At 41.1% G+C, this 27,475-nt stretch overlaps 1 protein-coding gene across 1 annotated transcript in view; it reads right to left on the bottom strand.

The window, feature by feature from the left end:
• Window positions 1-3,330: 3,330 nt before the first annotated feature.
• LOC109867948 (atrial natriuretic peptide receptor 2-like) overlaps window positions 3,331-27,475 on the bottom strand; it is a 60,638-nt gene continuing 36,493 nt past the window's right edge. Inside the window, exons 10-22 of the mRNA XM_020457293.2 lie at window positions 26,634-26,711; window positions 21,168-21,272; window positions 20,691-20,762; window positions 19,823-19,982; window positions 19,545-19,700; window positions 15,332-15,500; window positions 10,227-10,373; window positions 9,357-9,480; window positions 7,355-7,423; window positions 7,074-7,248; window positions 6,124-6,222; window positions 4,341-4,432; window positions 3,331-3,862 (exon numbers count right to left, since the gene is read on the bottom strand). Of these exons, the coding sequence (XP_020312882.1) occupies window positions 3,800-3,862; window positions 4,341-4,432; window positions 6,124-6,222; window positions 7,074-7,248; window positions 7,355-7,423; window positions 9,357-9,480; window positions 10,227-10,373; window positions 15,332-15,500; window positions 19,545-19,700; window positions 19,823-19,982; window positions 20,691-20,762; window positions 21,168-21,272; window positions 26,634-26,711 (1,509 nt within the window). The 3' untranslated portion in view covers window positions 3,331-3,799. The remainder of the gene's footprint in view (window positions 3,863-4,340; window positions 4,433-6,123; window positions 6,223-7,073; window positions 7,249-7,354; window positions 7,424-9,356; window positions 9,481-10,226; window positions 10,374-15,331; window positions 15,501-19,544; window positions 19,701-19,822; window positions 19,983-20,690; window positions 20,763-21,167; window positions 21,273-26,633; window positions 26,712-27,475) is intronic.

Here is a 27,475-nt window from a genome sequence, read left to right as displayed (position 1 = left end):
CATATTCTTTATCCCTTTACACTTGTGCGTATAAGGTAGTAGTTTTGGAATTGTTAGCTAGATTAGCTAGATTACTCGTTGGTTATTACTGCACTGTCGGAACTAGAAGCACAAACATTTCGCTACACTCGCATTAACATCTGCTAACCATGTGTATGTGACAAATAAAAATTTGATTTGATTTGCCTAAATACTTTTTTGCCCCACTGTACTTGGTTGATAAGTGCCCGATTCAGACTTAGGAAATGTATGCTACAGACAGAAATTGGCATATCACATTATTGACAGAATCCCGTGGCGCTTGTGAGGGTCGTAGAGCAAAACAGAGAACATCACCGTGTTTTTGAGAGTCTCATCTTTTCATAGAGTGGTCACATTAGTTTGGACACTACAGATGTTTCTGTGAGAAGACTGATTTTTTGGGATGTCTCATGACCTGACAAACATCGCTGTAGCTCGGTCACCTTCCACTGCCGATGCGGAAGGCCGACATACACAGATGGGGCGGATTGAGACGCAGCCCATGCAAATATCTCTAACTTAAACAGACAGATTTTGATGGGGATTTTTTTATTATGTTACTTAGATTGCTGCACAGATTAATTTTAAGGATTAATCTGTCTACTCCCCTTCATCTACACGGATTGAAGTGGATTTAAGAAGTGACCATAAGGGATCATGGCCTTCACCTGGATTCACCTGGTCAGTCTGTCATGTAAATATTCCTAATGTTTTGTACACTCAGTGTATATTGGTGTATCAAATTATTATTTTTTGATTCATCATGAAAGTTGCCATATTCAATTGTTCAATCCATTAAATATTGGAAAGAGGGAAAAGTGTACAATAGGGGTTGACCAGTAGTCCTATAAATATACCCTAATAATCCTCACTAATCATGAAACTGTGATGACAACGGTTCAGTCTTCCTGAACCGTGTGCAGGCTCCAGGTTTAAACTCAATATGGTCTGCATTCCATAATGATTCAAATAGGTTACATGTGACAAATTATAGCACAACTTGTTATATTCTAGCCTAACATGATCCACTATTGCTAGCGATCCCCGGAAACAACCACAGGAACGTGACAGAAAGTAATGTAAACTAACGATGAAATGGAATGATGCAAAATGGAATGAAACTAACACTAACATGACAGTTCTACATTTATGGTGGTATAACTGACGAGGGCTACCGATAGTGGCTAATATTTAACATGATATAAACCGAAGAAAAAAAAATACAGTGAAAAGTCCAGGCATATAATTAAAGCATTCTTGAAATCATAAATCAACTCCGTGGGTTTGGCGCTATAGGGTCATTTGCGCATGGCTACAGGGTGGCAGGTAGCCTAGTGGTTAGAGCGTTGGGCCAGTAACCGAAAGGTTGCTAGATAAAATCCCCGAGCTGACAAGGTAAAAATCTGTCGTTCTGCTCCTGAACAAGGCAGTTAACCCACTGTTCCTAGTTCGTCATTGTAAATAAGAATTTGTTCTTAACTGACTTGCCTAGTTAAATAAAGGTTAAATAAATAAGCATGATCACTTAATTACGGAATTCCCCCTTAGTTAATTGGAGCAGAGATGAAGAGACACATGATGCACACTGCCATGTCACAGCAGCTAATGACTGGTGATGTGTCGTTGCAACTGAACACAACTGCATCCTGCACAACCTGATAATGACTGTTATTGTACAGTACAGTCAGGTTCTTCTCACTCTGCATCTCTTTTTTCTCTGTCTGTTCAAACCTGAATTTTGCACACTACCTGTGCGGTTTGACAACATTGCCATGTGAAAAGGCAAGATATTTTTGTCAATGGTGCATATGGTGGTGTTCTAACATTTAATTGAAGGTTTCTGATACTGGCAGATGCAATGTAAATACTAGGCTACAGATGATTGTATCGTGGGACTTTAGTTAAATAAAAGAAAGAAAACATTTAAAGCTACTTAGCTTTGCATAACTTCTGTCATTCATGTGTGAAATGCAATAGCCACTGTTGGTTTAGGAACCTATTAAAGTGATACTGTAATGGACTAAAAAGGACAAAGCAGGGGACAACGCTGTAATTAGAATTTAGGATGTCTAAGGTACCGCAGCAATTTCAACAGAAGGGCTGGGCCATTCAAGATTCCCAACAGGTTTTGCTGACTAACTTACATTTTCACTCCTAAAAAGAGAAACCTTTCAACAATAAATAAAGCAGATTCTCTAACATTTTTAGAGAACGTCATGAGGACACTAAATTCTGTCCAAGTTACATCAGGGGAATATGGCCCAGTTATTAAAGCGGGTCCGGTTCCACGAGAGGGCAAAAGGGGACTTAGCCCCCTCAGTTGAAACTTGTGTACCCTCAGTTTTAGTTGTATGTCCTTATGAAAAAATAGCATAAAAGTTCACATGATTGAGTGACAGGTTTGCGCGAAATCTGTACCTCTGCTGCGCTGTATCAGCACCATGGACAGAGCGCTCCACGGAGTGTGTTTGGGTGTAGGGGGGGGGGGGGGGGGTATGGAAAGCCACCGGGTGGTTAGGTATGACTCCTTTGGATTTCAATAAAAAGCCGCCAAATATAGATTGTGTTATGCCTTTATTGATCTGATATTTTGTCTATAGGTCTACCGCTGTTTTGTTCTTTTAGCATTCATTCTTTCGCATTCCCAGTTGTGTTATTATTCAAAGCCCCATTTGTTTTGCATGAATAACTAGGCTACTACTTTCAGCATTTAGTTTGCATTATTTTGGTTAGACATATGTGTGTAGGGCTGCATTCACATAAGGTAATTCACCTTTTACAAACAGCATATCTATCTTGTAGCCTATATTCGTTACCAAAGTGGCATTGCTTTAGTGTGTAGGGCGCTGTCTATTGTATTGATACAGCGCAGTTGAGATGGGCTACAGATTTCGCGCCAACTTGTCACTTCAAAAGCACTCAATGGTCTCGGAGTCTCAGCCTTTGAACTGTATGTTTATTGTGATAGAAGCAGAATTCTAAATAATTCCAATGCAAGAACCACCAAAAATGTTGCTCCCTCACCGATTTCAACTGCCCCCTTAGTCACTTTATCCTGGCACCGGGTCTGTATAACAGTTAAGACGTACGGTCAGACACATAAATAGTGAGCTGGTTACAAGAAATGTCCCCCCTTTACCGTCAATGATTATATTTCAAAATGTTAATGTTTTGTAAAAATCGGATTTACTAAATCATGAAATGTTTTTATCAAAAGCACATTAATGCAGTGCACCGACTCACACACGACTATGAAAACACACAGGGTTGAACATAAATAATATTATCTGAACAATGTATGAAACACAGTTGTATTGTACTCAGTTTATTGAACAAAATATCTTACAATATCTTGGAAATACATATATCATCTTGTACTCTATAACACCACTGTGGAACTCGGACCTCTGCATTGACATCTATTACACTGTGCGCCCATCCGTTATGAACGCTGTATGGAAATATTCATACAGAATTGACTTCCAAACACATGATATAAATCTAAATATAGAAAGTACTCAATCTCAGGACAGAAAGATTCTCCATACAAAACATCTTACAATTGTTGGGGCAGTAACCGTACACAGGTATTATAAACATCCCATTAAACATCTCTTCTTTTCCAAAAAGGTCTAATTCAGTAAATATTATTGTTCCGCTTTTGGGGAAGGAATCACCTTTAGGCCTTATTCTAGAACAAATAAAGCATTGGCTGACTGTGCCACTGTGTAGCCTCTGTGGTTGGCTCCACTGTGGGTACACGCTGTCAGCAGGCCTCTCAGATAACGTACACATCAGTCTTCTCCCCTTCAAGCCAATAGGTTCGCATTTTGCCTTTGCCCTGGAAAAACACATAAATCAATAGGCTCATCAATGGAGAGGAGTGGGAGTGATAGATACACCAAAGGGCTTCTCTTTCTTAAAGGGTGAACCTGGCCTTAGCTGGGCCCGTTAAAACTAATCTGGCATCCCTAGAGAGAGTACGCTACACTTCATAACCAGACTTTATGGTTTTCTTCCATTTCAACAGAAGAGTACAGACATCTTTTTTTATGACACTCGTAATCTGAGACATCCAGAGCTGCAATCTACTGAAATGCACTGCATATAATAAACAGAATGGGAATCACAAGACCACATTTCACTATAGCTGACCCTGTAAAACAACAGATTTCACTGCACCTATCTGGTGTATGTGACAAAACACTTTTGTATTCATCATTTATGTTTCTATCATATTCATTTACCAGACAATATTGAATACATGAAGCCATTACAGATAATGCTGACAACACATGCATTATTCATTGTGGCCTTACCTTCATTTCTACCTCCCCTCTTTCTTGGAGTTCAAAATAGCCAAACTCATCCAGCACTTCTTTGGTTGCTGAGGACAGGTGGATCCTCAAGGCTGTGAAACACATCAATAGACAATCACAGTGAGTGCTTTGCAGGGAGTAACACTGAGTAGCATTAATGAAACATTTATCCTCTGCCATATGCACTGTGGTAGATCATAACAATTACAGTACGCATACATACATACATACATACACATACATACATACATACATACATATGTCAACCAAGTGTATTGTGAAGGTCAAAAGTAGAAATGAACAGTGAAATCTTCCTGTTGCTGTAGAAATAGTCCTTAGAAACAGCTGTTGACAGTCCAGTCCCAGAGGTGATTCCTACCACTATAGGATATTTTATGGTCTGCAGTTTATCACTATAGATGTGGCCTGGCTATAAGTGTTATTAATTATTTATCAACGGACGTGAAAGCACACAGTAGGAAGTGAGCAGGAAGTGAGTGGGTTAATCAATAATGTGATGAGTCACTCACAAAAAATCCTGGCCGGCACAGCACCAGCGGTCGAACTACCACTACACCAGTTAAGAACTGCTGCCAGTAATACCAGTCCAGATAAACACTATTAAACTAGGACGACAACCTCCATCCCCTCTGTTGCTTTGTGATGATAAATATCCCATTCCCTGTCTACTTAATCTATCCCTTGATGCTTCATTTCTTACAGGGAAGTATGTGCAAAGAGCTAGTCCACAATATTTTTGGTTATGCATTCTCAGACACAAGCATTAGTCAGATTTAGTCAAGACAAATAATGACGGGAAACCAGTCTTTCACAAAACAATTGCATAAGCAAATATACAACAGGGAATGCTCGACAGACGAACAAAATCCTAATCCAAGGAAATACCACATAATCAACAGGAAATAATGAATACTTGTTGTTGTTGTTTTAGTTTGTGTCAGCTGAAACATACAGTGCCTCCAGAAAGTATTCACAGCCCTTGACTTATTCCACATTTTGTTGTGTTACAGCCTGAATTCAAGATGGCTTTTTTCCCCTCACCCAACTGCACACAATGCCCCATAATGATAAAGTGAAAACATGTTGTTAGACATTTTTGCAAATGTATTGAAAATTAAATACAGAAATATCTCATTTACATAAGTAGTCACACCCCTGAGTCAATACACGTTACAATCAACTTTGGCAGCAATTACAGCTGTGAGTCTTTCTAGGTAAGTCTCTAAGAGATTTTCCCACCTGGATTGTACAATATCTCATCCTCAGTTTTCTCCTATCACAGCCATTAAACTCTGTAACTGTTTTAAAGTCACCATTGGCCTCATGGTGAAATCCCTGAGTGGTTTCCTTCCTCTCTGACAACTGAGTTACGAAGGACACCTGTATCTTTGTAGTGACTGGGTTTATTGATAACCCATCCAAAGTGTAATTAATAACTTCACCGTGCTCAAAGGGATATTCAATGTTTATTTTTACCCATCCACCAATAGGTGCCCTTCTTTGCGAGGCGTTTGGAAACCCTTCCTGGTCTTTGTGGTTAAATCTGTGTTTGAAATTCACTGCTCGACTCAGGGGCTTACAGATAATTCTATGTGTGGGGTACAGAGATGAGGTAGTCATTCATATTATTGTCCCAACTGGATTCCAGAATATGACACTGTTTTATGCGGCTACATTTCCACATTAATAGTTTTAAGTGTTAAAGTGCTGACACCAATCAAAATAGAAAATAGGAAAACAGAGATCCAAATCTGAAACTCACCCTCTCCATTCGACTCCATCCGAGACGCTGTGTTGACAGTATCTCCAAATAAACAATATCTGGGCATTTTCAGACCCACCACCCCAGCACAGACAGGCCCTGTACAGAACAAAAGGCAGTGACATTTACTGGAAATATCCTCCATGGAAAAGCATACTGTAGATGGATAACAATTTCTTTCATCACCAGAACCTCATGATAAAGCCAAGTGTATTTAAAAGCATGATCAAGATATGATTGAACTCAAAAACAACATATTCCCCCAATGACAGGATCAGGCACCTCCCACACACAATTTGTAAAGACCTATCAGTGATGATATTCATGCCAAGTGTTTGAATAAGAATATAAATAGTGCCTGCATGAGATAATTGTGTCCAAGCACAATGAAAAACCTCCTTTGCATGCAATACAGCTTGTATTTGTTGTATTTGATCATCATGTCAAAATATTGTAGGTACTGGAGATATCTCCAGAGATTTCTTAGCTGAAATACTGTATGTCTTAAAACCTAGATATTGTCATCAACTGTCATAACCAATCACAGCAGTTTATAACAATTAGTGAGTAAAAGCCCCATGCAATCATGAGGCAGGATACATAAGTGGGCAATTTAATCACAAACGACTTCTTCTTCTACCATATAATAAATAATTTTGTGTCATAACATAATTCAGTTATTTGTCATAGAATTAAATAAACTGTCATTGGCTAGGGAAGATCATGTAACATTTAGGAGGTATTGAAAGATTTGCATTTGTATGATTTATTAGAGGTGTTTTGACTGGTAACGATATGGATGCTAAGGATCAGGAGAAGGATTGGGCAGTTCCCAAAAGCACTGATTTATTCAATCTGAAAAAACAACAACAACAACAACATCTATCTTCTAACAGTAGTTAAGCATAAGACATTTTAACCATAATTTCAAACTCTATGTGAAATGATACCTGTGTGGATTCCTATCCTTAGCCGTAGTTGGTCTTGGGGTCTGTGACGAATCTTGAATGTTTTCACTTGTTCTAGTAAGGCTAAAGACATCCCAGCTATCTCCCTTGCGTGTAGGTTACCATTCCTGACTGGAAGCCCTGACACCACCATGTACGCATCACCAATGGTCTCCACCTCAGATATACATGACAACATGTTAGTAGGTTGAAACAGGTGATTATATATATATATATATAAAATAACCATATTTACATTACAAAACATTATTAATCGGACTTACCTTGTACACATCAAAATTATCAATGATAGCATCAAAGCAAGTGTAGAGATCATTCAGCACTGTCACAACCTATGTAGAGTAAAACAAAACTTTAGCTACAGTACTCAGGTAAACTAGAAACAATAGTTCAAGGGTAGAACAATCGCAAACACCACCACTAAAACCGGGTAACTGTTACCCTCCTGCTCCTTCATTCTCTATTTTAGAAATACTTCTTCAGCTAGTGGCAAACATTTGTGAAACATAGCAATTTCAAAGATAGTGTGCAAAGATAATAAGTTCCACTGTGCGTGTTCATGAGGCATGTTCCATTTGGTTTGCCCCCGTGATTGACGGAGATGTGTTTCTGCATGAACTCCCAATGGTTCCCCAGTCAGATTCAAATATTTCTGCTCCCCCTGCCTTGGACAAGTGCCCAGAACCTCAATTTACTGAGAAATGTGCTTGCATGAGTAAAACAACGCAACAGACCAAATACTGGGGATACATTTTCAGAATATTTTCCGGAATTTGAAGAGTAATACACATCAGCTGTTTATTCAAAATATGAAGTGTTTCTTGTCATTCATAAAATAAATGTTTGTATATTGTAATTCCTTTGAGGGTCTATTGGTCAAGTTAAGAGATTCAGTGGCTTATGGAGAGAGAAATGGTGCTAGGAAAACAGTCTTAGTTCTAGTTTAACTTTCAGAGGGGCTTAGCATTATTTCTTAAACCATTACGACTTAATCTGGGGGGAAAATGGATAAATGTAATTCGATATTTTAATTAAACAGAGCACTAACTGGTAGGTGAGATACCTAAACCTCAAAGCTACACTAATGTTGAAAGAATACCATCTGTTTTGTGGCCTTAATTGAATAGACATGTGACCTTAAAATCAAGTACGTAGAATATAAGTGAACAATGAATATATTTCACATAATACATCGCCACAGAAACCTAGTCGTTGGATTCTTAGCTCTGAGCTATATTAAAATACATTTGATGAAAGGTAAGATTTATGACTGTACTTGTAAGTAGCTTCTGCTGGATGAATAGAGTAGATCTGTCTGAGTGTACCACTCGCCAAGTACAAAATATCGCTCATGCAGAGTTATTGGAAATGATATGAAGACTGACGTGTCTTCACAATTTTAGAAGAAACACTCCAGTAAGACTTTGTCTGAATTCATGGCACAAGTAGCATCAAGAAGAAAACCTGGTTCCTCTGGATGGATTTCAGAATTCGGAACGACCAAAATGTCTGGAGAAAATAACATGCTGGGGCACTGCACTTAAAACCATTGAGACCATTACAACAATCCCATCAAATCAAATTGTATTTGTCACATGCACCGAATACAACAGGTATTCACTTTACAGTGAAATGCTTACTTACAAGCCCTTAACCATTCATCAGCCATTCGTCATACAGTACTTTAGACCCTGGTGAAGGGATTCTCAATATATGAGTGGTCTTGAAATCTTCTTCTTCTTCTTCATGAGAGAGAACACATTTCATAGCAGCTACAGCACCCAGTGACTCAGCAATGCGTCAATGCGCTCTCAGCTACTCACAATAGCTATTTTGAGTTGTGGCCTCCATGTGGGAATGCTTTGTAACTACCGTATGAGACATACGGTAGGTGCTTTAATAGGCTCTGCATGAGTGAGATCGGTGTAAGTAACAAAGAAGCTCCTCTACATTTCCTCTTCATATTCTCTTCCCATAATGAGTTGTTGGACCAGCATATTTTCAAGCTTTCTTGTCAACTACCTTCAAGTGTCTTGAGGGAGAGTTTACAGGAAGTCTGTCATTTCCCATGGTGAATTGATACTTTGACTCAATAAACCTTGAGTGCATTTTACTTAGCAAAACTGACTGGTCACACAGTAAGATTCAAAGTGCAAAATCATGTTGTGGATTTGCTCCTGCTGTTGGTTGGTATAGGATAGCTACTGTATAAATTCTTTACCTGATGTTGGTTAGGAGTGAATATATCTACTGACAGTTGTTTACCTGCAGTGGTGTACTCTCAGCTGACATTGACGTGAAACCCACAATGTCACTGAAGTAGATTGTCACACTGTCAAACGCCTCCGCTTGGACCGTCTCCCCTCGCTTTAGCTGCTCTGCTACTGAGCTGTGGACAAGAAAACGCTAAGTAAGTAAAACCACAATGAACAAAATGCTTATACAGTGCTTAAGAGATAATGTTATCGTTTGCTATAAATCAACAGTGACAGTAAGCTTGGCAGCTACGATCCACAATGAGTAAATAAGCAGATTCTACCAGTATCATTTCCTGTTCACCAATATTTGAAAGTACAGTAAAGAGCCAGAGGCACAGTGCAACACTAGCAGCTGGGTTAATCCAGCACTCTGGTCAAATGATCGGAATTCTGCAGTGAAAGAAGGTATCTCTCGGTTCTCTCAGGCCATTCTCTGTCTGTCAAATTGGCTGAAAGTTGGAGAGAGTCATTTGGCCAGACAATGGGAGGATAAATGAGTGTGACTACGACGCTGAGACAGACAGCTTAAATAGATGGAGGACATGGCTTATCGTTTGCTGCTTTCGTGTTATCAGAGGTGCTTAACACCCTATCACATTTCTCCTCCTAGTTCTGGTTAATGAGAAGTTTGCTTGTCAGCTCCCATCTTGCCTTGCCCTTTCATCTCCTCTCTGCTTAACTGTGAATGTGTATCTTTTTTTTAAAGTGTGAGATATAGAAAGCTGAGACGTTCTTTCTTGGAATTTGAACAATGATCAAGTGGCACAGCATTACACGGAAAATAGTTTCCTCATTTTCACAATTTGATAAGCAGAAGTTCAGACTGATAATAAGGATAATAGGGCAAGACGAAAATCGGAATAATAATTATTCTTACTGTGGCAAGATCTGGTAAAGTAGATTTTCGGCTTTTCTTTTCTCCTCCAGGTAGGCTTGCGTTCGTTCCTCTACCAGGTTCTCCAGGTTGTTGGCATATTGCTCCATCCTGGACAGCAGGTTGTTCAGAATACTGGTACTTCCCTCCCTGTGATGAAAAAAGACAGAAAGATAATATACCCATTCATTTGTTGCCATTCTGAATGAAAAATATCTGAACTTTCTATTCTGCTAACATCATCTAATGTACAATTCAATGTGTATTTCAGAAGTGACTTCATGGTCTAGGGCCCGATAAAATCTGTAACATTTTTTTGCCTGATTCCGTTTAGTTTTTCCTAAATCCATTTCTCCGTTTTGTTTTTCCAATTTATTTTTCGGCCTCTCAAAATCACACTTTTTTTTATACATCAGGAGGCCACTTTTAAGATCTGGGAAAAATCTAAGAATGTTGAATTTTGTGTGTAGTTACCCTTTAATGCAAGTGTGCACCAGCCAGAGACCATTGTTTGGTTAGCAGTGTTTCTGTAGCGCTCGTGTGATTGCAGAGTTTCCTAAACAAAATGCTCACTGGATTGATGCAAATAATCATGATATAATTCTGTCAGGTAGGCATAGACTACACTGTAGTTAAAATGTAATTGAGAAGGTTTTTGGGAAATCCTTTCCATTTACCAGCAGACGGTTATCATTATCATTATCTCTAACGGCTACACAAAGTGGCGGGTTGAATAAAGATAAAAAAATACCTCAAAAAAAGAATAATCTAGAAATATATAATTCTTGTGCAATTTACACTGTGTACAAAATATTAGGACACCTGCACTTTCCATGACATAGACTGACCAGGTGAAAGATATGATCCCTTATTGATGCCACAGGTTAAAGAAGGTTTGAAGCCTTGAGACAATTAATACATGGATGGTGTATGTGTGGGTGAATGGCTGTGTGAAGGGTGAATGGCTGTGTGAAGGGTGAATGGCTGTGTGAAGGGTGAATGGCTGTATGAAGGGTGAATGGCTGTGTGAAGGGTGAATGGCTGTGTGAAGGCTGAATGGCTGTGTGAAGGGTGAATGGCTGTGTGAAGGCTGAATGGCTGTGTGAAGGGTGAATGGCTGTGTGAAGGGTGAATGGCTGTGTGAAGGGTGAATGGCTGTGTGAAGGGTGAATGGCTGTGTGAAGGGTGAATGGCTATGTGAAGGGTGAATGGCTGTGTGAAGGCTGAATGGCTGTGTGAAGGGTGAATGGCTATGTGAAGGGTGAATGACTGTGTGAAGGGTGAATGGCTGTGTGAAGGCTGAATGGCTGTGTGAAGGGTGAATGGCTGTGTGAAGGGTGAATGGCTGTGTGAAGGGTGAATGGCTGTGTGAAGAGTGAATGGCTGTGTGAAGGGTGAATGGGCAAGAAAAAACATTTAAGTGCCTTTGAACAGGGTATGGTAGTAGGTGCCAGGCGCACCGATTTGAGTGTGTCAAGAACTGCAACGCTGCAGTGGTTTTCACACTCAACCATTTCCTGTGTGTATCAAGAATGGTCTACCACCCAAAGGACATCCAGCCAATGGCAGGCCAGTGGTCGAAAATGGGTCATTGATGAAAGAGGACAAAGGAGGCTGACGAATTGTGCAGAGCAACAGACAGGCTACAGTTAGTCAACTGACAGTCCAGTACAATATTGTTGCCCAAAGACCCATAAAAGAATGCACAACTCGTTGTACCTTGACACGAATTGGACATGGCAGCTGACGACCTTACAGAGTTCCACTTATTTCAGCAAAAAAACAAGAAACTGTGGTTGCAGTAGGCTAAGGAACGAAAACACTGGACACTGGAGAATTGGAATTACATTGCCTGGTCTGATGAATCGTGGTTCCTGCTGTTTTATGCTGATGGGAGGACTATGGTATTGAGAAAACCACATGAGTAGATGCATCCATCTTGCCGCGTGTTAACATTGCAGGCTGGTGGTGGTGGTGTTATGGTGTGGTCTTTTCATGGCACACATTGGACCCCTTGATAAAAGTGGAGCAACGTTTGAATGCCACAGGATATCTGAACATCATTGCCTTTCAGGTGCATCCCTGCATGGCAGCAGTATATCCATGAATGGATTTTTTCAGCAGGATGCCACAAGGCTAGTATTGTCCAGGAATGGTTATACGAACATTACAGTGATTTCAGCTTACTGAAGTGGCCTGCGCAGTCACCAGATCTTAGTTATTCAAATATACATTACCAAAGTTACCATAGATTGACAAAAATGACCTGTTAATTACCAATATTACTGAAGATTCTTTGGTAAATTACCGGTACCTTCGCAACCGTAGTTGTGATCTCCCTGTGATCTCCCTGTCACAACAACAAGCTAAGGGGGGACATCTGAAAGTAGTAGGAAAGCTAAGGGGGGACATCTGCAAGTTGTAGGAAAGCTAAGGGGACATCTGAAAGTAGTAGGAAAGCTAAGGGGGGACATCTGAAAGTTGAAGGAAAACTAAGGGGGGACATCTGAAAGTAGTAGGAAAGCTAAGGGGACATCTGAAAGTAGTAGGAAAGCTAAGGGGGGACATCTGAAAGTAGTAGGAAAGCTAAGGGGGGACATCTGCAAGTAGTAGGAAAGCTAAGGGGACATCTGAATGTAGTAGGAAAGCTAAGGGGGGACATCTGCAAGTTGTAGGAAAGCTAAGGGGGGACATCTGAAAGTTGTAGGAAAGCTAAGGGGGGACATCTGAAAGTTGTAGGAAAGCTAAGGGGGGACATCTGAAAGTTGTAGGAAAGCTAAGGGGGGACATCTGAAAGTTGTAGGAAAGCTAAGGGGGGACATCTGAAAGTTGTAGGAAAGCTAAGGGGGGACATCTGAAAGTTGTAGGAAAGCTAAGGGGGCATCTGAAAGTTGTAGGAAATCTAAGGGGGCATCTGAAAGTTGTAGGAAAGCTAAGGGGGCATCTGACAGTTGTAGGAAAGCTTAATCCAACGACAGAGCAAATACCAGGATTTCCTCCCACAGCTCATAAAGTACTTTATTTCCTTCGTCACAGAGGTCACTCATCTGTACATCTTTAAGGTTTTCCTGCTTTTGATCAGCGTCAGGTGTACCCAGCTCAAGGGAAAACATGATTTTTACATGCATACACACACACACCACTGAACCAAAATACAGTGTCTTGCGAAAGTATTCGGCCCCCTTGAACTTTGCGACCTTTTGCCACATTTCAGGCTTCAAACATAAAGATATAAAACTGTATTTTTTTGTGAAGAATCAACAACAAATGGGACACAATCATGAAGTGGAACGACATTTATTGGATATTTCAAACATTTTTAACAAATCAAAAACTGAAAAATTGGGCGTGCAAAATTATTCAGCCCCCTTAAGTTAATACTTTGTAGCACCACCTTTTGCTGCGATTACAGCTGTAAGTCGCTTGGGGTATGTCTCTATGAGTTTTGCACATCGAGAGACTGACATTTTTTCCCATTCCTCCTTGCAAAACAGCTCGAGCTCAGTGAGGTTGGATGGAGAGCATTTGTGAACAGCAGTTTTCAGTTCTTTCCACAGATTCTCGATTGGATTCAGGTCTGGACAGGTCTGACTTGGCCATTCTAACACCTGGATATGTTTATTTTTGAACCATTCCATTGTAGATTTTGCTTTATATTTTGGATCATTGTCTTGTTGGAAGACAAATCTCCGTCCCAGTCTCAGGTCTTTTGCAGACTCCATCAGGTTTTCTTCCAGAATGGTCCTGTATTTGGCTCCATCCATCTTCCCATCAATTTTAACCATCTTCCCTGTCCCTGCTGAAGAAAAGCAGGCCCAAACCATGATGCTGCCACCACCATGTTTGACAGTGGGGATGGTGTGTTCAGGGTGATGAGCTGTGTTGCTTTTACGCCAAACATAACATTTTGCATTGTTGCCAAAAAGTTCAATTTGGGTTTCATCTGACCAGAGCACCTTCTTCCACATGTTTGGTGTGTCTCACAGGTGGCTTGTGGCAAACTTTAAACAACACTTTTTATGGATATCTTTAAGAAATGTCTTTCTTCTTGCTACTCTTCCATAAAGGCCAGATTTGTGCAATATACGACTGATTGTTGTCCTATGGACAGGGTCTCCCACCTCAGCTGTAGATCTCTGTAGTTCATCCAGAGTGATCATGGGCCTCTTGGCTGCATCTCTGATCAGTCTTCTCCTTGTATGAGCTGAAAGTTTAGAGGGACGGCCAGGTCTTGGTAGATTTGCAGTGGTATGATACTCCTTCCATTTCAATATTATCGCTTGCACAGTGCTCCTTGGGATGTTTAAAGCTTGGGAAATCTTTTTGTATCCAAATCCGGCTTTAAACTTCTTCACAACAGTATCTCGGACCTGCCTGGTGTGTTCCTTGTTCTTCATGATGCTCTCTGCGCTTTTAACGGACCTCTGAGACTATCACAGTGCAGGTGCATTTATACGGAGACTTGATTACACACAGGTGGATTGTATTTATCATCATTAGTCATTTAGGTCAACATTGGATCATTCAGAGATCCTCACTGAACTTCTGGAGAGAGTTTGCTGCACTGAAAGTAAAGGGGCTGAATAATTTTGCACGCCCGATTTTTCCGTTTTTGATTTGTTAAAAAAGTTTGGAATATCCAATAAATGTCGTTCCACTTCATGATTGTGTCCCACTTGTTGTTGATTCTTCACAAAAAAATACAGTTTTATATCTTTATGTTTGAAGCCTGAAATGTGGCAAAAGGTCGCAAAGTTCAAGGGGGCCGAAAACTTTCGCAAGGCACTGTATGCATCTAAATCATGCATAGCGTAAGCCATGAAAAACAACAAGATAAATATGAACCACACACTTTTGGAGGTAGAAGACTTCCTATCACTCTGATCTGAAATGATTTGTGTGTGATAAGCATCCCGATTTTATTTAATATTAATAGTAGATCCCTTTTCCAGCGTCTCTTGATAATATCAACTTAATGCAATTATTTCCTTCATTCTCTTTTTCAAACATCTTCATAAAATAAATCCAAAGAAAATATGATCTACATGGTATCTGATACAAGATGAGATTGGAAGCCATTTTGGGGCACGACGGTGCTCAGTGCTCACTTGTTTAGTTTGGTGATGTAGATCTTGATGTGGCTGAAGTCTGGCCGCTCGACGGGGTCCTCGGCCCAGCAGCTATCCATCAGGATGGTCAGCTTCTCACAGTGGCAGCTGTTGTCTGTGGTGGGCCGAAAGTAAGGACTCTGGTCGTTACGCACCTTCTGCACTATCTCTGTAATAGACAAGATAGGGGGTGTGTTAGTGTGTGTTCTGCATTCTCTGGGAAAACAGTGAAATTGATCGATCAATTAAGGGCGTTTTCACACATAGTTTAGAGCTATTGTTCGAATCAGAGTCAGACTATTTGGTAATATAATGTTTTAATTTGGTCAGGTTGGTTTCACATTGCCAAATGTCAAACTAATAAAAATGTCTAAACGTGTCCATGCAAGTCATTTGCTAATTGGACAAAAATGCATTGATGATTATCATGAAGGAACACTTGTGTTCCCATCTTCATAATACTTTCGCTTTTGTCTTCCAACAACGTGCGGGAGGAAACTCTAAACGCGACGTGAATAGACTATATTCAGTATAGCCCCGTCTCTACAAATCTGCATTGGACGCACTCATAAATGCGCTGCTACCCACAGAATGTTTCAGATATCTCAAGTTATGATGATGTGTGCATTTCATAAAATGCTCGCAGCCAAACAACCAATAATAACGAGCGACTCTGGTTCTTTTCCTGTATTTGGTCTGGACTGCGTTCTCACCTGCAGCGAACCTTATCACGGTAAGAATTGAATCGGACCGAGACCACCCTTTTTGATGGAACCACGATACGTTGTTTAGTGAGTCTGGATAGAGTGTTTACACCAGTCCAAACGAACTGAACTAAGGGGGTAAATGCACCAGAGTTCGGAAAAACAGCACAAAACCAATTTGGTGTGAAAGCCCCCTAAGTCCCAGGGAGAACTGAAACCAGCAGTACTGCAGCCCTCGAGCCGAAGACTGGAGTTGTCCAACTCTGATGATTGTGACTTTTACTCCATTACTTTATCGATTAGGAACATTCAATCAAGCAGGAAATAATGGCACTTGAGTCATGGTGAACAGGAGGCAAGCTGCCTAAAGTATCTGAAGAGACAGAGAAATTGGTTCAACAATGGAGACAGACACAACAGGGCATTTCCATGTAAAAGGACCCATGAGCACCAACGTGAAGTTCATAGGAGCATATCAAATTGGGTGTAAAATGAAAGCTAAGAGTCTATATTTTGGGGAAATGAATGCATAGATACACTGTTCAACCAGTTTCAATCTTTAAAAAAGTACATCGAACCGGCCTCACAACCGCAGACCACGTGTATGGCGTTGTGTGGGCGAGTGGTTTGCTGATGTCAACTTTGTCAACAGAGTGCCTCATGGTGGTAGTGGGGTTATGGTATGGGCAGGTATAAGCTATGGACAACAAACGCAATTGCATTTTATCAATGGCAATTGGAATGCACAGACATACCGTGAAGAGATCCTAAGGCCCATTGTCGTGCCATTCATCCGCCGCCATCACCTCATGTTTCAGCATGATAATGCACGGCCCCATGTCACAAGGCTCTGTACAAAATTCCTGGAAGCTGAACATGTCCCAGTTCTTCCATGGCCTGCATACTCACCAGACATGTCACCCATTGAGCATGTTTGGGATGCTCTGGATCGATGTGTACGACAGCGTGTTCCAGTTCCCACCAATATCCAGAAACTTCACACAGCCATTGAAGAGGAGTGGGACAACATTCCATAGGCCACAATCAACAGCCTGATCAACTCTGAAAAGGAGATCTATCAAGCTACATTAGGCAAATGGTGGTCATACCAGATACTGACTGGATTTCTGATCCACACCCGTACCTTTTTTTTAAGGTATCTGTGACCAACAGATGCATATCTGCATTACCAGTCATGTGAAATCCATAGATTAGGGCCTAATTTATTTATTTCAATTGACTGATTTCCGTATATGAACTGTAAACTGATTTCCTTATATGAACTCAGTAAAATCTTTGCAGTAGATGCGTTTATATTTTTGTTCAGTATATATAATTTTGGAGAAATTGTTTACCTTCAGTAAGAATAAGAAATGCTTTGTGGGTTGTAATTCCGTTACCAAAATCCACATATATTTAAGATATTTTCTCATTTCTCCCCCTCCCGATGAGGGAGGATAATGAAAGTTCACAGAAGTAACAAGTACAGTATATTTGTACTCTACTGTACTGAACTCTGCTCTGCTGTGCTGTATTGTACTGCACTGTACACTACTGTGCTGTGATGTCCAAACTTGTGAAACAATGACATTCATATCCATAATTAAGCATTTCAATTTAGTACAGATCAGGGACACATGATGTAATTCCATTCCTGTAATTCTGTTACCGGGTGTAAATCCACTTCACTTACTATAGTTCAATAACCAAAATGTTATATTTTTCAAACTCAAGGTGCCATGTCATAGCGGACACCCCATTCTGCAAATATTTACGTGGTTTTGCATAAACATCTGAGGTAGATTTTACCGTAATTCCTTACTAAAGTTTTTTTCCAGTGTACATTGTTAAAAGTAGGCCTTGTGCATAGAGTTGTAGGGTTTGTTAAACTTTGATATCAATGTTTTTGTTTGGCATACATTTTAAAGTGAAACAACTGAATCAACTCGTAATTCCGTTACCATGGAAATGCCCAACTTGATGTTCAATATGTCAGCCATGTGGGAACTTGCATCCACGACAAGACCATGGTACATGCCTACGGAGCAGCAAGAACGACGAGACAGCCTATAAGGAGGAGGTCAGAGACCTGGCCGGTTGGTGCCAGAATAACAACCTATCCCTCAACGTAACCAAGACTAAGGAGATGATTGTGGACTACAGGGAAAGGAGGACTGAGCACGCCCCCATTCTCATCGACGGGGCTGTAGTGGAGCAGGTTGAGAGGTTCAAGTTCCTTGGTGTCCATATCAACAACAAACTAGAATGGTCCAAACCCACCAAGACAGTTGTGAAGAGGGCACGACAAAGCCTATTCCCCCTCAGGAAACTGAAAAGATTTGGCATGGGTCCTGAGATCCTCAAAAGGTTCTACAGCTGCCTGGTACGGCAATTGCTCGGCCTCTGACCGCAAGGCACTACAGAGGGTAGTGCGTATGGCCCAGTACATCACTGGGGCTAAAGCTGCCTGCCATCCAGGACCTCTACACCAGGCGGTGTCAGAGGAAGGCCCTAAAAATTGTCAAAGACCCCAGCCACCCCAGTCATTGACGGTTCTCTCTACTAGCGGTACCGGTGTGCCTCGTTACTTTTATAGCCTCGCTACTGTATATAGCCTGTCCTTTTACTGTTGTTTTATTTCTTTACCTACCTATTGTTCACCTAATACCTTTTTTGCACTATTGTTTAGAGACTGTAAGTAAGCATTTCACTGTAAGGTCTACCTGTTGTATTCGGCGCACGTGACAAATAAACTTTGATTTGATTTGATTTGAAGAACTGCCTTCAGGCTATGGTCAAACACGACACCCCAACCTGAGTACTCCGTTCTGCCACCTCTGATCTCTTGGCCCTCCCACCCCTATGGGAGGCCAGCTCCCGCTCAGCTCAGTCAAAGCTCTTCTCTGTCCTGGCACCCCAGTGGTGGAACCAGCTTCCTCCTGAAGTTAGAACAGCAGAGTCCCTGCCCATCTTCCAGAAAATGGCTGAAACCCTACCTCTTCAAAGATGATCTTAAATAACCCCACAGCACCCTTGCCTCTTGTAAACTAACACTTGCACACACCTTTCTATTTTCTACTAGCATTGACTTTGCTGATAGCTACTGATAGCTTTTATTCAATTTCTGTGTTCTATTCATGTGCTTTTCTAATAACCAATTTCTTTGTTCATGCAAGTGACTGATTGAATGAATCCTCACTATCAGTATCTGCAATTTGGCAGTACGCCCAGAACCTTGTTTTGAGAAAGGGATGTCTTAGTTTCAAGGTCTCAGCTTAGAGAGAAGAAGCCTCATGAGGTATTGGTCTGTCACATGAATTAAGCAAATGTTAGTGATGAATTAATTATGAATGATGAATAAGCGAAATCATGCAAATATAACTTGTCTGTATAAAAGAGAACTAACTGGACTGCCCTGGGAGGAGCTCCTGACCAACATGTGTACTTGAGTTGGTTGGAACCTCTCCAGCACGCTGATAATAAACAATGGTTAGCGTAATTCATTTTACCTTTGGGGCTCAGATCCATGCCCTCCACATAGAAGGGTCCATTCCTCAGGGCTATCTCCTGGAGTATGATGCCAAAGCTGTACACATCTCCTTTCTGGGTGCCCTGTGGAGGGTGTCTGTCGTAAATCAACAACTCAGGGGCCGTCCACAGCTTCTCTGGAAACACAACAAACTCACATTATCCACTGAACACCTTTTCCTTTATCCAATCCTCCATTTAGTTTCCTTCCATTGGTGAAGAGGCAAAGTGATCCCCTCCCCTGACAATGTTGACCTACTTGCATAGAGTGCGTGCGAGTCGTCATTTTCACATGATGAATGGAAACTGGCCAGTCCGTAATCTGTAATTTTCAACACAAATCGACTGTCCACCACACAATTAGATGACTTCAGATTTCCATGGGAGCCGATGTAGCTGTTGTGCAGATAGTTCATTCCCTGGCGGAGCAAGCATGACATGTACCGTTCAATGCATTTTTCCTACAGTATAGCATACGTGAAAACATACTGATCATGTGGAAAATATGTGTTTTGAGTTTGATCGAAATGGAAATGCAATAAAAATTCTGCATGGATCCAAGTGTTCAGTTTACATGTCACATTGGAACTTTTGTGGTATTAATGTGCATAACATTTCTACGGGGACTCAAAAGGATACTGCACTCCCATGTATACGTCTAATATTTTGAGACACTTTTGTGTATCAGAATGTGGCTTATAGGCCCTTTTGCTTGTCAGAAGGTCCCTGTTGTTGCCAGCTTGACAGACTGTTATTTTAACAGCAATGTGGTTGGTGTACTCCATTCTCCATGTACTTCACCAATATAGTATCTCTCAAGATAGTGACTTCAAACAAAAAGCCCCTTTGTTAGAGCAGGCTATAAATAACTATTGAAAATATATGGATGATTACTTTTTATTAAGTGCAAAGAATTTTGTGGTGAGATTGTGATTATGTTGCTGTCCAAGTTTTGAGGTCATATGAAGTTCGATGCATATAGTCATGTGACCTCAAAACAACTAAACTGCAGTTACCAACATAGTATTGTTGACTGCTATCTTACAGCAACATGTGACGTGGCTACACACATGGATTCCCTTTATATTTTCCACAATATGACACCAAAGTGGGTGAAGAACACATACCTTGACTATGTCGTTGATGAGTGAATAGCGGAACATCCAGTCCAGATTGATGCTCTCATTCTCCAAAATGTCCTAAAAGTTAAATAAGCATTTCTGGAATCTTGCTGTCATCTTGCTACATCACATGTATCTGTCCTGTCTTTTAAACAGTAACACAGTGTTCCAGTGAGTCAGTATGAAATGTTTTCACACAATAAGCTCCATTGCTAAAAGTTTCCTATAGTTTTACATTCTTACATTTTTGGCAGTAGCAGTATATCAGGCTGGCATTTCAAACTGAACATGAAAGTCAAGTGTTTGTTTCCAAATGTCTCTCAGTCAGGGCTTTTTAAACCATACATTTACAGAAATAGTATGAATGAATAAATGAGTAAGATTACACTGAATGGCCATTTTAATATAATATTGGTGGTCATACTTGACAAAACATGCAATACAACTAATATTCCATTAAATATAATGATTGTGAGGTGTTACCTGAAGACTGCCTCTGGGACAATATTCAGTCACGATGCAGATGTTGGGAGGGTCAATGCAGGCACCAATGAATCTGGTTAAATGGTTGAATTGCACATCTCTCATCTGTAACCAAAACAAATATAATTATTACATCATTATAGCTATATCTCTCAAGATTATATGGCAATAGATGCCAAAAAAAAAATGGATGAGCTTTTCTAGAAAAGCTAACAAATAGGACAGACAAAACCTCATCAGAATAGTCTATTTACAGCTAGCAGGTTTGGCACGGTGTCTTGTCTACGAGTTGAGTATAGCATTCACTCATAGGCCATCCAGTTGACACGTGCATGTGAATAAACTGGGCCGGGGGGTTATGAATGAGGCAGTGTTGTGAAAAACCACAGAATGTGAAAAAATATGGAGGTGTTGAAAGGATGTACTAGCTATAATATGAGTGCATAGCTGGCTAACGTGTCAAATGCATTACATGGGATCTAGTCCAAAAATGAATCATGTCAAATAAAATGTAATGGAAATCACCTTGGAAAGCATTGTGAGCTCTGTATTTAAAAGTTCCATATGCTGTGTATGTATAAACAACAGAGTGAAGGACTCTTTTAAAGAGACACACAAATTAATTCCTCTCCACATATCCTCTCGGTTTCAATACATCCATGCCCTAGCAGGGAGGAGGTACATAATATCTCTGAGCAGCATGAAACTTCAAAAAAAACAGCGAGCATAACCTGTATGGTGTGTTTTGGTCTGGGGCCATTTCATGGAAAACAGAGGTGAGTGACAGCTGCTATAACACCAAAACCAGGGAGTCAGTCACTCCTGTTTCACGACTCAGGAGAAGTTAGCATACCCTTTGGCCTATATCATTTCCCATGCTGAATGCTAGCTAACGGAGGAGGGGAGGAGAGACTCTGGAAGACAAGCAGTTAAGTTTCCATTGGCAGACCCCTCTCTCCCCCATCTGGTTGGCTCTTTCATGAGCGGGGCCTGACCGCCGATCAGGTCGCCGGGGCGTCTGAGGAGCTGCTAGCTCAGACGGTTGTCTCTCCTGTGCTCGCAGCCTCCCCACCGCCGTGTCTCACATCCAAAGAGAGCCCAGGCCACCCAGAGCCTTATCCACCAACACGGGTGATAACTCAATTAATACAGACCCAGAGATCAGATAATAGCACTGACTTCTGGATTTTCAGTAGCTTTAACCCTCCTGCTGTGTTCTGGTCGAATTGGACCGATTTACAAGTTTTCTCTCTGAAAAATGTAGTTCACTTAATCTGATTGTCATAATATTCCATGACTTTTGTCCACACAGGGCATCTCAACACACAAAATACATTTGGAAGATTTTCATTACATTTTGGGTGTTTTATTTAACTTTTGTACACCTGTGGTGTTCCCGGTCAAAGGAAATTAATAGGTGAGACTACAATTAGTGTATAACATTTAGTTCAGGCATATCCCCATTCATCAGATGGACACATTTCTTCTCCCAAACCCCCACAAGCCTGTGTGTTTGAGCACACACACACACCTCCCTCCCCTTCTTGGCTTCCATGACAACCCCCACGGCAACCTTTCCCCAATAGAATCTTTCCCCCACGGGAACCACACCTTTTGGCTTTCTCACAAACAATCGCAACATTGTTTCAATATATATTTTCTCGCAGTTCTGGTATAAAAAGCTTTTTTGAGGCCTTGCTCACAATTCATTCTGTGGCAGCACAATGACCAAACGATATACTGTATGTGAGGCTCTTGATCATATCTTTGATCATGATACTGGTGAGGAGGAGAGAGAGTCCCTGTTAAACTTTGACACAAAGTAGTCTGTGATAACTAGCACAATATATTTAATCTGAGTATTTGTTATAGTCAAAATAATTCATACATTATGCTTTTTCTAACTTAAAAACAAGTTATATGAGCTCAGGTCAATGAGGCCTAGAGGCCATAAATAACAAATACAAGTTCAAAACTTGTAATGTTCACAAGAACTTAAGTTGCTAAAAAGATCTATCACAACATTAGGTGATAATATATGTATTATTATGGATTTATAATCAGCTATAATGGAGAAGTCATTTTGTTTCAAGTATTAGTCGTTTTTTCCCCCCCATTTCCTTATAACTTTCTCATAAAATGTCATTCCCAAAACGGAGACAATTTTCTTCATCCACAGCTGATGTTGGAGGGTGTTTGAGGATGTTTGAGGATCTGTCTTTGTAACAGCAGTAAGAGCACAGGTTCATTAATGAGACATCTCCTGCAGCAGAGTGAAAGAGGCCCTCCTGTGAACAACCTGGTAATGATTCAGTACACATCCCCTTCACATCCCCCAAAGTCTACAGTGGCTTAACCACCTCAGTGGGAGAGACTCATTCTACTAGTGCTGTTGCACAGGGGTCATAAACAGAGGTATGATCCCCTACAACAACAGGAGGTAGGGAACTAGGCAGGCACATTCAACTCTAGTCCTGGAGGGTCCAAGTGTTTACGACTTTAGTCTTTTCATCAGCGACTGGTTTAAATCAGGTGAGTGAGCTCTCTATAGCAGCCAATAAAACTAAATCATCAACGAGGTAAAAGACCACTATATTTTTACATATGAGTCATTTAATAGACACTCTTTTCCAGAGCAAACTTACAGTAGTGAGTGCACACATTTTCATACCTTTTTCATACTGGCCCCCTGTGGGAATTGCACCCATGTTTAAAGCACCATGCTCTACCAACTGAGCCACATGGGACCATCTAGCTGAACGAAGCTTAACAAACACTTACTTAGGGAATGAATACCCCTGCAGTGAGGTAGTAAAGAGTTAAACAACACACCAGACTTTATGATAATAATGTTACGTAATAACATCACACATACAGTACATTTGGAAAGTATTCAAACGCCTTGACTTTTTCCACATTTTGTTACGTTACAGCCTTATTCTAAAACGGATTAAATCGTTTTTCCCCTCATCAATCTACAAACAATAACCCATAATGACAAAGTAAAAACAGCTTTTTAGACATTTTTGTAAATGTACACATAAACAACAACTGAAATATCACATTTACATAAGACCAAGACCAAGACTAAGGAGATGATTGTGGACTACAGGAAAAGGAGTACCGAGCACGTCCCCATTCTCATCGACAGGGCTGTAGTGGAGCAGGTTGAGAGCTTCAAATTCCTTGGCGTCCACATCAACAACAAACTAGATTGGTCCAAACACACCAAGACAGTTGTGAAGAGGGCACGACAAAGCCTATTCCCCCTCAGGAAACTAAAAAGATTTGGCATGGGTCCTCAGATCCTCAACAGCTGCAACATCGAGAGCATCCTGACCGGTTGCATCACTGCCTGGTACGCAATTGCTCGGCCTCCGACCACAAGGCACTTCAGAGGGTAATGCGTATGGCCCAGTACATCACTGGGGCAAAGCTGCCTGGCATCCAGGACCTCTACATCAGGTAGTGTCAGAGGAAGGCCCTAAAAATGGTCAAAGACCCCAACCTCCCCAGTCATAGACTGTTCTCTCTACTACCGCATGGCAAGCGGTACCGGAGTGCCAAGTCTAGGACAAAAAGGCTTCTCAACAGTTTTTACCCCCAAGCAATAAGACTCCTGAACAGGTGACCAAATGGTTACCTGGACTATTTGCATTGTGTGCCCCCCCCCAACCCCTCTTTTACACTGCTGCTACTCTCTGTTTATCTTATATGCATAGTCACTTCAACTATACATTCATGTACATACTACCTAAATTGGCCCGACCAACCAGTGCTCCCGCACATTTGCTAACCGGGCTATCTGCATTGTGTCCCACCCACCACCCGCCAACCCCTCTTCTTACGCTTCTGCTACTCTCTGTTCATCAAATATGTATAGTCACTTTAACGATACCTAAATGTACATACTACCTCAATAAGCCTGACTAACAGGTGTCGGTATATAGCCCTGTTACTCTTTTTTCAAATGTCTTTTTACTGTTGTTTTATTTCTTTACTTACCTACACACACACACCTTTTATTTCCCGCACCATTTGTTGGAGCCTGTAAGTAAGCATTTCACTGTTGTATTCAGCGCACATGACAAATAAACTTTGATTTGATTTGATTCAGACCCTTTACTCAGTACTTTGTTGAAGCACCTTTGGCAGCAATTACAGCCTCAAGTCTTCTTGGGTATGACGCTACAAGCTTGGCACACCTGTATTTAGCGAGTTTCTCCCATTCCTCTCTGCAGATCCTCTCAAGCTCTGTCAGGTTGGATGGAGAGCGTTGCTGCACAGCTATTTTCAGGTTCAAGTCCGGGCTCTAGCTGGGCCAGTCAAGGACATTCAGAGACTTGTCCCAAAGCCACTCCTGCGTTGTCTTCCCTGTGTGCTTAGGGTTGTTGTCCTGTTGGAAGGTGAACCTTCGACCCAGTCTGATGTCCTGAGCGCTCTGGAGCAGGAATTCATCAAGGATCTCTCTGTACTTTGCTCCGTTCATCTTTGCCTCGATCCTGACTAATCTCCCAGTCCCTGCCACTGAAAAACATCCCCACAGCATGATGCGGCTACCACCATACTTCACTGTAGAGATAGTGCCAGGTGTCCTTTAGACATGACGCTTGGCATTCAGGCTAAAGAGTTCAATCTTGGTTTAATCAGACCAGAGAATCTTGTTTCTCATGGTCTGAGAGTCCTTTAGGTGCCTTTTGGCAAACTTCAAGCGGGTTGTCGTGTCTTTTACTGAGGAGTGGCTTCCGTCTGGCCACTCAACCATAAAGGCCTGATTGGTGGAGTGTCGCAGAGATGGTTGTCCCTCTGAAAGATTCTCCCATCTCCATAGAGGAACTCTGGAGCTCTGTCAGAGTTACCATCATTTTGGCCGGGCGGCCAGCTCTAGGAAGAATCTTGGTGGTTCCAAACTTCCTCAGTTTAAGAATGATGTGTTCTTGGGGACCTCTAATGCTGCAGACATTTTTTGGTACCCTTCTCCAGATCTGTGCCACCACACAATCCTGTCTCGGAGGTCTACAGACAATTCCTTCAAACTCATGGCTTGGTTTTTGCTCTGACATGCACTGTCAACTGTGGAACCTTATCTAGACAGGTGTGTGCCTTTCCAAATCATGTCCAATCAATTAAATTTACCACCGGTCAACTCCAATCAAGTTGTAGAAACATCTCAAGGATGATCAATGGAAACAGCATGCAGCTGAGCTCAATTTCGAGTCTCATATCAAAGGGTCTGAATACTTTTGTAAATCATGTATTTCTGTTTTTACATTTCCTAAAATGTCTAAAAACCTGTTTTTGCTTTGTCATTATGGGTTATTGTGTGTGGATTGCTGAGGGAAAAAACGATGTAATCAATTTTAGAATAAGGCTGTAACGTAACAGAATGTGGAAAAAGTGAAGCGGTCTGAATACTTTCCGAAGGCACTGTATACAGTCAAACATTTGGCACTGATCTGGGCTTACATGTTTGAGTTCAAACAGCACTTGTCTGGTCAGCTCTATCCTCTTCTTGTTCATATGTTTGATGGCCACCAGGTTGCCCTGTGTCAAAGAGACAGCAAGATAAAGAGACAGATATTAATAACCTTCTATGCAGGCTGCGTGACAGACTACTGCGTGGTGAACTGAAAGAGATGTGTTCTATGTGTGGTGTACTGAAAGAGATGTGTTCTATGTGTGGTGTACTGAAAGAGATGTGTTCTATGTGTGGTGTACTGAAAGAGATGTGTTCTGCGTGTGGTGTACTGAAAGAGATGTGTTCTATGTGTTGTGTACTGAAAGAGATGTGTTCTATGCGTGGTGTACTGAAAGAGATGTGTTCTACGTGTGGTGTACTGAAAGAGATGTGTTCTATGCGTGGTGTACTGAAAGAGATGTGTTCTAGAACTTAATGTGACCATCTTTGGGAGCTGTGTGACAGACAGGCATCCATTCATTGTTGGAAAATAGCGAAAAGAAAGGATATGTATAAGGTTCATGGGAACATTGACGTATTCCATTCTTATTCACTGAATTCTTGGGAAGAGGAAGAGGAAGAGGAAGGGAAAAACACAAGTAAAAATAGGTGTACTTCAGTGTTCCTTTAACAGAGTATAGTATCTGTGTGCCAGGTATATTTACCATGAACTCTATGCTACCGGAATGGAGAGTTATATCTGTCACTTTGAAATGGGATGATAAGTCAATCTTCAGAGAAGGTGAGGAAGCGAGAGAAATCCAGGGAGACAGTACATTATAGACTGCTAGGTACAATAGGAGGAATATAGCAATTGAGCAGCTCACCATCAAATTCAAGGTGTGCATTC

Source organism: Oncorhynchus kisutch, linkage group LG23 (genome assembly GCF_002021735.2).
Source record: "Oncorhynchus kisutch isolate 150728-3 linkage group LG23, Okis_V2, whole genome shotgun sequence".
Taxonomy (NCBI): domain Eukaryota; kingdom Metazoa; phylum Chordata; class Actinopteri; order Salmoniformes; family Salmonidae; genus Oncorhynchus; species Oncorhynchus kisutch.
The sequence above is the reverse complement of the archived record's forward strand: the minus strand, read 5'-3'. Positions and strand labels throughout refer to the sequence as shown.